At 59.5% G+C, this 10,603-nt stretch overlaps 1 protein-coding gene across 1 annotated transcript in view; it reads left to right on the plus strand.

Moving 5' to 3' along the window:
• The window catches only part of PIK3C2A (phosphatidylinositol-4-phosphate 3-kinase catalytic subunit type 2 alpha), a 164,911-nt gene extending 158,534 nt beyond the window's left edge, over positions 1-6,377 (plus strand). The window contains 1 exon segment of the mRNA XM_075325707.1: positions 1,994-6,377. Coding sequence (XP_075181822.1) covers positions 1,994-2,176 — 183 coding nt within the window. The 3' untranslated portion in view covers positions 2,177-6,377.
• The last annotated feature ends 4,226 nt before the right edge of the window (positions 6,378-10,603 follow it).

Raw genomic sequence — 10,603 nt, forward strand, 5'->3', positions numbered from 1 at the left:
CCAGTCTGTGCTCGGGCCGCGGCTCGTGGGGGCGTTGTTTTCAGGGCTGCTCCAGTCTGTGCTCGTGCCGCGGCTCGTGGGGGCGTCGTTTTCAGGGCTGCTCCAGTCTGTGCTCGGGCCGCGGCTCGTGGGGACGTCGTTTTCAGGGCTGCTCCAGTCTGTGCTCGGGCCGCGGCTCGTGGGGGCGTCGTTTTCAGGGCTGCTCCAGTCTGTGCTCGGGCCGCGGCTCGTGGGGACGTCGCCTTCAGGGCTGCTCCAGTCTGTGCTCTGGCTGCGGCTCGTGGGGACGTCGTCTTCAGGGCTGCTCCAGTCTGTGCTCGGGCCGCGGCTCGTGGGGACGTCGTCTTCAGGGCTGCTCCAGTCTGTGCTCGGGTCGCGGCTCGTGGGGACGTCGTCTTCAGGGCTGCTCCAGTCTGTGCTCGGGCAGCGGCTCGTGGGGACGTCGTCTTCAGGGCTGCTCCAGTCTGTGCTTGGGCCGCGGCTCGTGGGGACGTCGTCTTCAGGGCTGCTCCAGTCTGTGCTTGGGCCGCGGCTCGTGGGGGCGTCGTTTTCAGGGCTGCTCCAGTCTGTGCTCGGGCCGCGGCTCGTGGGGGCGTCGTTTTCAGGGCTTCTCCAGTCTGTGCTCGGGCCGCGGCTCGTGGGGGCGTCGTTTTCAGGGCTGCTCCAGTCTGTGCTCGGGCCGCGGCTCGTGGGGGCGTCATTTTCAGGGCTGCTCCAGTCTGTGCTCGGGCCGCGGCTCGTGGGGGCGTTGTTTTCAGGGCTGCTCCAGTCTGTGCTCGTGCCGCGGCTCGCGGGGGCGTCGTTTTCAGGGCTGCTCCAGTCTGTGCTCGGGCCGCGGCTCGTGGGCACGTCGTTTTCAGGGCTGCTCAGTCTGTGCTCGGGCCGCGGCTCGTGGGGGCGTCGTTTTCAGGGCTGCTCCAGTCTGTGCTCGGGCCGTGGCTCGTGGGGACGTCGTCTTCAGGGCTGCTCCAGTCTGTGCTCGGGCCGCGGCTCGTGGGGGCGTTGTTTTCAGGGCTGCTCCAGTCTGTGCTCGTGCCGCGGCTCGTGGGGGCGTCGTTTTCAGGGCTGCTCCAGTCTGTGCTCGGGCCGTGGCTCGTGGGGACGTCGTTTTCAGGGCTGCTCCAGTCTGTGCTCGGGCCGTGGCTCGTGGGGGCGTCGTTTTCAGGGCTGCTCCAGTCTGTGCTCGGGCCGCGGCTCGTGGGGACGTCGTCTTCAGGGCTGCTCCAGTCTGTGCTCGGGCCGTGGCTCGTGGGGACGTCGTTTTCAGGGCTGCTCCAGTCTGTGCTCGGGCCGTGGCTCGTGGGGACGTCGTTTTCAGGGCTGCTCCAGTCTGTGCTCGGGCCGCGGCTCGTGGGGATGTCGTTTTCAGGGCTGCTCCAGTCTGTGCTCGGGCCGTGGCTCGTGGGGACGTCGTTTTCAGGGCTGCTCCAGTCTGTGCTCGGGCCGCGGCTCGTGGGGGCGTCGTTTTCAGGACTGCTCCAGTCTGTGCTCGGGCCGCGGCTCATGGGGACGTCGTCTTCAGGGCTGCTCCAGTCTGTGCTCGGGCCGCGGTTCGTGGGGACGTCGTTTTCAGGGCTGCTCTAGTCTGTGCTCGGGCCGCGGCTCGTGGGGACGTCGTCTTCAGGGCTGCTCCAGTCTGTGCTCGGGCCGCGGCTCGTGGGGACGTCGTTTTCAGGGCTGCTCCAGTCTGTGCTCGGGCCGCGGTTCGTGGGGACGTCGTCTTCAGGGCTGCTCCAGTCTGTGCTCGGGCCGCGGCTCGTGGGGACGTCGTTTTCAGGGCTGCTCCAGTCTGTGCTCGGGCCGCGGCTCGTGGGGGCGTCGTTTTCAGGGCTGCTCCAGTCTGTGCTCGGGCCGCGGTTCGTGGGGACGTCGTTTTCAGGGCTGCTCCAGTCTGTAATGATGGAGGAGACGTACATCATTATGATTGTTGGTGTTATTTGCTGTCCCCCATGCTTTACCCTGCCGGCTATTCATGCTGTCGTTGCCTCCACAGCTGGTGTACAGCGGGTACAGTAAGGAGACGCTGCGGCAGAGGGAGCTGCAGCTCAGTGTCCTCAGCGCCGAGTCTTTGCGGGAGAACTTCTTCCTCGGCGGCCTGATCCTCGCGCTGAAAGACTTCAACCTGAAGCAGGAGACGGTGAGCTGGTACAAGCTGACCGAGGTGCCTTACTGCTGAGCGGACCAAGACTTCCCAACATTTCACTCCACCGCCGTGCCGCCATCACCACTATTCCTGGGCGGCAGGCCGCCGTCCTGCCGGGATCCACCAACCCTGACTTCTACATTCCACCACCATCACTCGCCAACCGCGTGAGCGCCCCCTAGTGAGCGGCTCCCGCCTTATCCCAGTCTATGGACCGCACCTAGGAGGCGGAGGCTCAGCCCACCCCACCGCCAGGGAAGGGTTAATGTGAGGATGGGGGGGGCTTAGAGGGGGCTTTTATACAATTCACTAATCTGATGAGCACAAGACTAGAGCAGAGCGGCCGCAACCAAAGCGCTAGGGATTTCCAGAGTCTGTAGAGAGAGTACAATGGCGTCCTCGTCCCGTGCCCCCCGAGAGTATGCCGCCCCCCGAGAGTGTGCCACCGCCTGCCTCCACCGCTATCTGATGAACGGCTGCTGATTCACGTGTGTCAGAAGACAAGCGAATGTATTCACAGGTCCATGGTCGCTGGACGGGAGCCCCACAGATACCTCCTCCCACGGGACCCCCGTACGGCAATTCACCCCGCAGACGCCTCTTCCCACGGGACCCCCTTATGGCACATCACCCCGCAGACACCACCTCCCACGGGACCCCCGTACGGCACCTCACCCCGCAGACACCACCTCCCACGGGACCCCCGTACAGCACATCACCCCGCAGACGCCTCTTCCCACGGGACCCCCGTACAGCACATCACCCCGCAGACACCACCTCCCACGGGACCCCCGTACAGCACCTCACCCCGCAGACGCCTCTTCCCACGGGACCCCCGTACAGCACATCACCCCACAGACACCACCTCCCACGGGACCCCCGTACAGCACCTCACCCCGCAGACGCCTCTTCCCACGGGACCCCCGTACAGCACATCACCCCGCAGACACCACCTCCCACGGGACCCCCGTACAGCACATCACCCCGCAGACACCACCTCCCACGGGACCCCCGTACAGCACATCACCCCGTAGACACCACCTCCCACGGGACCCCCGTACAGCACATCACCCCGCAGACACCACCTCCCACGGGACCCCCGTACAACACCTCACCCCGCAGACGCCTCTTCCCACGGGACCCCCGTACAGCACATCACCCCGCAGACACCACCTCCCACGGGACCCCCGTACGGCACCTCACCCTGCAGACGCCTCTTCCCACGGGACCCCCGTACAGCACATCACCCCGCAGACACCACCTCCCACGGGACCCCCGTACAGCACATCACCCCGCAGACACCACCTCCCACGGGACCCCCGTACAACACCTCACCCCGCAGACGCCTCTTCCCACGGGACCCCCGTACAGCACATCACCCCGCAGACACCACCTCCCACGGGACCCCCGTACGGCACCTCACCCTGCAGACGCCTCTTCCCACGGGACCCCCGTACAGCACATCACCCCGCAGACACCACCTCCCACGGGACCCCCGTACAGCACATCACCCCGCAGACACCACCTCCCACGGGACCCCCGTACAGCACATCACCCCGCAGACACCACCTCCCACGGGACCCCCGTACAACACCTCACCCCGCAGACGCCTCTTCCCACGGGACCCCCGTACAGCACATCACCCCGCAGACACCACCTCCCACGGGACCCCCGTACGGCACCTCACCCTGCAGACGCCTCTTCCCACGGGACCCCCGTACAGCACATCACCCCGCAGACACCACCTCCCACGGGACCCCCGTACAGCACATCACCCCGCAGACACCACCTCCCACGGGACCCCCGTACAGCACATCACCTCGCAGACACCACCTCCCACGGGACCCCCGTACAGCACATCACCCCGCAGACACCACCTCCCACGGGACCCCCGTACAGCACATCACCCCGCAGACGCCTCTTCCCACGGGACCCCCGTACGACACATTACCCCGCAGATGCCTCCGCCCATGGAAATCCCCGTCCGGCACTTCACCCCGCAGACGCCTCCTCCCACAGGACCCCCATACGGCACATCACCCCGCAGATGCCTCCTTCCACGGGACCGTATGGCACATCACCCCGCAGACTCCTCCTCCTGCAGCGCACCACAGACTCCTCCTCCTATTGCACATCACCCTACAGACACTTCCTTCCATGGTGATCCACAGATGGCTCCTCCCGCGGTGCGTCACATTGCAAGCGGCTCCTCCCGCGGTGCGTCACATTGCAAGCGGCTCCTCCCGCGGTGCGTCACATTGCAGATGGCTCCTCCTGCGGCGTGTCACATTGCAAGCGGCTCCTCCTGCGGCGTGTCACATTGCAAGCGGATCCTCCTGCGGCGTGTCACATTGCAAGCGGCTCCTCCCGCGGCGTGTCACATTGCAGATGGCCCCTCCCGCGGCTTGTCACATTGCAGATGGCTCCTCCTGCGGCGTGTCACATTGCAGATGGCTCCTCCCGCGGCGTGTCACATTGCAGATGGCTCCTCCCGCGGCGTGTCACATTGCAGATGGCTCCTCCCGCGGCGTGTCACATTGCAAGCGGCTCCTCCCGCGGCGTGTCACATTGCAGATGGCTCCTCCCGCGGCGTGTCACATTGCAGATGGCTCCTCCCGCGGCGTGTCACATTGCAGATGACTCCTCCCGCGGCGTGTCACATTGCAGATGGCTCCTCCTGCGGCGTGTCACATTGCAGATGGCTCCTCCCGCGGCGTGTCACATCGCAGATGGCTCCTCCCGCGGCGTGTCACATTGCAGATGGCTCCTCCCGCGGCGTGTCACATTGCAGATGGCTCCTCCCACGGTGCGTCACATTGCAAGCGGCTCCTCCCGCGGTGCGTCACATAGCAAGCGGCTCCTCCCGCGGCACGTCACATTGCAGATGGCTCCTCCCGCGGCGTGTCACATTGCAGATGGCTCCTCCCACGGCGTGTCACATTGCAGATGGCTCCTCCTGCGGCGTGTCACATTGCAGGTGGCTCCTCCCGCGGCGTGTCACATTGCAAGCGGCTCCTCCCGCGGCGTGTCACATTGCAGATGGCTCCTCCCGCGGTGCGTCACATTGCAGATGGCTCCTCCCGCGGCGTGTCACATTGCAGGCGGCTCCTCCCGCGGCGTGTCACATTGCAGATGGCTCCTCCCGCGGCGTGTCACATTGCAAGCGGCTCCTCCCGCGGCGTGTCACATTGCAGATGGCTCCTCCCGCGGCGTGTCACATTGCAGATGGCTCGTCCCGCGGCGTGTCACATTGCAAGCGGCTCCTCCCGCGGTGCGTCACATTGCAGATGGCTCCTCCCGCGGCGTGTCACATTGCAGATGGCTCGTCCCGCGGCGTGTCACATTGCAGGTGGCTCCTCCCGCGGCGTGTCACATTGCAGGTGGCTCCTCCCGCGGCGTGTCACATTGCAGGTGGCTCCTCCCGCGGCGTGTCACATTGCAAGCGGCTCCTCCCGCGGTGCGTCACATTGCAGGCGGCTCCTCCCGCGGCGCGTCACATTGCAGATGGCTCCTCCCGCGGCGTGTCACATTGCAGGCGGCTCCTCCCGCGGCGTGTCACATTGCAGATGGCTCCTCCCGCGGCGTGTCACATTGCAGATGGTTCCTCCCGCGGCGTGTCACATTGCAGGCGGCTCCTCCCGCGGCGCGTCACCCGGCAGGCGGCTCCTCCCGCGGTGTGTCACCCCGCCAGGCTGTATGGCGACCACGGACCTGCGGATGGATTGCCTTGTGTCTGGTTGTTTCTTTATGGCCATTGATCGGAGCTGCACATCCCCCGTATATTATAATGGTCTGTGCCCCCAGAGGTGGCCGCAGGGAGACCACCCTTTCCAGACTGCCTCACTGCAGGGGATTTGGAGCTTTGTGTCAGAGCAGCTGATCATTGGCTGGAGACCTGCTTTGCGGCGGCCTCCACCGCCCGGTGCCTGCAGCTTCCTATGGTTCCCGCGCTCCGGTCCTCTGATGAGCGGACGCCGGATTAGCAGAAGGTTTCCGCCTGTGTGGAGAGCGCAGCGGGGTGGCCTCCGGAGGTTCGTAGTGCGGAGCTGGCGCTCCAGGATGGCGGCAGATCGCTGTCCGCAGCTTTTCGCGCACTGTGGATGGACTGGACCTTGTATTTATTGTCTGTCGCCGGGGTCCGGAGACCACCGTCATCTTACTCACCACTTCTATGTATTGGCCAAATCTAACATTTTTCTGTCTTTCTAATAAAATTTTGCTAGTTTTGCATTCACATTGGAATGGTGTGATCCGGAGCTGCGCTCATGATTCTGCTGGTTGTTCATGGAGTCCACTGCCGCGGGGGGGATAATGGTTGTGAGTCTGAGACAAAACCACACTGGACACGCAGGTGAAGCTGCACTGGTTCTGAGCAGCATGCACTTGTATTCTACGCTTCCATGCACACGCTGCAGTTTTTGGTCCATTTTGGTGCAGTTTTGTTGCCGGCAAGTTCTGTTTTTGGCCTCCCAGCAAAGTCTATGAGCAGTGAGATGTGTGCGCGGCGCAGGGTATTGTCTGACAAACTGCCGCACATTCTGTGTCTGGGAGAATGATCCCTGGTGCAGAGCCTTGCGAAAGTATTCAGCCCCTTGAATTTTTCACCCTTTTCCCACATTTCAGGCTTCAAACATAAAGATAAAATGTTAATGTTCTGGAGAAGAATCTACAACAAGTGACACAATTGTGAAGATGAAGGAAATTTATTGCTTATTTTACACTTTTATAAATAATAACTGAAAATTGGGGCGTGCAATATTATTCATCCCCTGTAAGTGAATCCTTTGTAGCGCCCCCTTTTTGCTGCGATTACAGCACAGTCTCTTGTGTATGTCTCTATCAGTTTTGCACATGGAGAGGTGAAATTCTCGCCCATTCTTTGTAAACAGCTGGAGCTGAGTGAGGTTGGATGGAGGCGTTTGTGAACAGCAGTTTTCAGCTCTTTCCACAGATTCTCGATTGGGTTCAGGTCTGGACTGTGACTTGGCCATTCTAACACCTGGATACAGTTATTTGTGAACCATTCCATTGTAGATTTTGCTTCATGTTTGGGATCATTGTCTTGTTAGAAGACAAATCTCCGTCCCAGTCTCAGGTCTTTTGCAGACTCCAACAGGTTTTCTTCAGGAATGGTCCTGTATTTGGCTCCATCCATCATCCCATCAATTTTACCATCTTCCCTGTCCCTGCTGAAGAAAAGCAGGCCCAAACCATGATGCTGCTACCACCATGTTTGACAGTGGGGATGGTGTGTTCATGGTGATGAGCTGTGTTGCTTTTATCGTTTGCATTGTGCCCATACAGTGTGATTTTGGTTTCCTCTGACCAGAGCCCCTTCTTCCACATGTTTGGTGTCTGCAGGGGCTTGTGGCAAACTTTAAACAACACTTTTTATAGATATCTTTGAGAAATGGCTTTCTTCTTGCCACTCTTCCATAAAGGCCAGATTTGTGCAGTGTACGGCTGATTGTTGTGCTATGGACAGACTCTCCCACCTCAGCTGTAGATCTCTGCAGATCATCCGGAGGGATCATGGGCCTCTTGGCTGCGTCTCTGATCAGTCTTCTCCTTGTGTGAGATGACAGTTTGGATGGACGGCCGGGTCTTGGTAGATTTGCAGTGGTATGATACTCCTTCCATTTCAATATGATCGCTTGCACAGGGCTCCTTGGGATGTGTAAAGTTTTAGAAATCTTTTTGTAACCAAATCCGGCTTTAAACGTCTCCACAACAGTATCACGGACCTGCCTGTTGTGTTCCTTGGTCTTCATGATGCTCTCTGCGCTTTACACAGAACATGAGCCTATCACAGAGCAGGGGCGTTATACGGAGACTTGATTACACACAGGGGCTTATATTTATCATCAGTCATTTAGGACAACATTGCATCATTCACAGATCCTCAATCACCTTCTGGAGGGAGTTTCTGCACTGACGGTAAAGGGGATGAATAATATTGCACGCCACAATTTTCTGTTTATTTTTTAAAAGGGTTTAAAATAAACAAACTATTTCCTTCCTCTTCACAATTGTGTCACTTGTTGTTGAGTTTTCACCAGAACATTAACATTTTATCTTTATGTTTGAAGTCTGAAATGTGGGAAAAGGTTGAAAAATTCAAGGGGCTGAATACTTTCACAAGGCACTGTATATGGCCAGAAGCCAGTCCCCATATAGAGTCTATGGGGACCAGAATCCGGCACAAAGGGGGTAGGAGGAAACGCTTCATACTCACCGATCACCGGCGCGGTGATCACACTGCTCCCGCTGATTCTCCTGAGGAGAGCCATTGGATCATGTGAGGGTGAAATCTTACAAGGGATCCTGCGCCTGATCTAATTTAATGAGGATCAAGTGCTTAAGGGAAATCAACAGCGGACAGAGGATGAATGCTGCCCCGAGATGTGCGTATACTAACTGCAACATCTGCTTATATAAACGAGGAAAAGGGGCGTGGTCGCTTCTACAGTGGGCGTGACCGCATGTGGCCATTGGTCAGTGGTTGATCAATGGGCTGATCCGTGGGTCCGTGAGATCATAAGTGGGGTTGGTACTTGGTGATGCTGGTGGGCGGGTCAATGATATCATTGTGGCGGATCCATATGACGCTGGTGGGGAGGTCTATGATATCGGGGCGGACCCATGTAACGCTGATGGGCGGGTCTATGATGTCGTCAGGGTGGACCCATGTGACGCTGGTGGGCAGGTCTATGATGTCATCGGGGTGGACTCATGTGACGCTGGTGGGCAGGTCTATGATGTCATCAGGGCAATTCCATGTGACACTGGTGAGGAGTGCTATGATATTGGGGTGGATCCATGTAACGGTGGGCGGGTCTATGATGTCATCAGGGCGGATCCATGTGACGCTGGTGAGGAGTGTTATGATATAATTGTGGCGGATCCATGTGATGCTGGTGGGCAGGACTATGATGTCATTGGGGCAATTCCATACAACGCTGGTGGGGAGATCTGATATCTGGGCGGATCCATGTAACGCTGGTGGGGAGATCTGATATCGGGGCGGATCCATGTAACGCTGGTGGGGAGATCTGATATCGGGGCGGATCCATGTAACGCTGGTGGGGAGATCTGCTATCGGGGCGGATCCATGTAACGCTGGTGGGGAGATCTGATATCGGGGCGGATCCATGTAACGCTGGTGGGGAGATCTGCTATCGGGGCGGATCCATGTAACGCTGGTGGGGAGATCTGATATCGGGGCGGATCCATGTAACGCTGGTGGGGAGATCTGATATCGGGGCGGATCCATGTAACGCTGGTGGGGAGATCTGATATCGGGGCGGATCCATGTAACGCTGGTGGGGAGATCTGATATCGGGGCGGATCCATGTAACGCTGGTGGGGAGATCTGATATCGGGGCTCCATGGTGGAGGCTCCCGCCCCCCTTCACTGCACCCTCCCACACATTCCCCCGCACCCCATACTCTGCCCACAACCTCCCCCTGCACTTCTGTGGGACCTGGGGGCGGGGCCTGGCGGCAGCTGCCGTGGTATCAGCGCCAGCACCGGGTCCCTGCTGAGGATCGCACATTCAAATATACCGAGATCACAGATGGCGGTATATTTGAAAGCGCTGATGAGAAGGAGCGCAGCTTCTCATCACTGTCCCGCTGTCTGTGCTCTCTTCAGCACAGCGGTGACGTCACTACTGTGCTGATATGGCCATAGCACAGACAGCGCGCGAACGTGTACTCCCTATGGGGGGGGTTGGTGCACAGCCCGATGTGTGTGTGTGTGTGTGTGTGTATGTATATGCGGTGCACAGCCTGATGTGTGTGTGTATGCGGTGCACAGCCTGATGTGTGTGTGTGTGTGTGTATGCGGTGCACAGCCCGATGTGTGTGTGTGTGTGTATGTATATGCGGTGCACAGCCTGATGTGTGTGTGTGTGTGTATGCGGTGCACAGCCTGATGTGTGTGTGTGTGTGTATGCGGTGCACAGCCTGATGTGTGTGTGTGTGTGTGTGTGTATGCGGTGCACAGCCTGATGTGTGTGTGTGTGTGTATGCGGTGCACAGCCTGATGTGCGTGTGTGTGTATGCGGTGCACAGCCCGATGTGTGTGTGTGTGTATGCGGTGCACAGCCCGATGTGTGTGTGTGTGTGTGTATGCGGTGCACAGCCTGATGTGTGTGTATGCGGTGCAGAGCCCGATGTGTGTGTATGCGGTGCAGAGCCCGATGTGTGTGTGTGCAGTGCAGAGCCCGATGTGTGTGTATGCGGTGCAGAGCCCGATGTGTGTGTGTGCAGTGCAGAGCCCGATGTGTGTGTATGCGGTGCAGAGCCCGATGTGTGTGTGTGCAGTGCAGAGCCCGATGTGTGTGTGTACAGTGCAGAGCCCGATGTGTGTGTATGCAGTGCAGAGCCCGATGTGTGTGTGTGCAGTGCAGAGCCCGATGTGTGTGTGTGCAGTGCAGAGCCCGATGTGTGTGTATG

The sequence above is a fragment of the Anomaloglossus baeobatrachus genome, chromosome 10 (genome assembly GCF_048569485.1).
Source record: "Anomaloglossus baeobatrachus isolate aAnoBae1 chromosome 10, aAnoBae1.hap1, whole genome shotgun sequence".
Lineage (NCBI taxonomy): Eukaryota > Metazoa > Chordata > Amphibia > Anura > Aromobatidae > Anomaloglossus > Anomaloglossus baeobatrachus.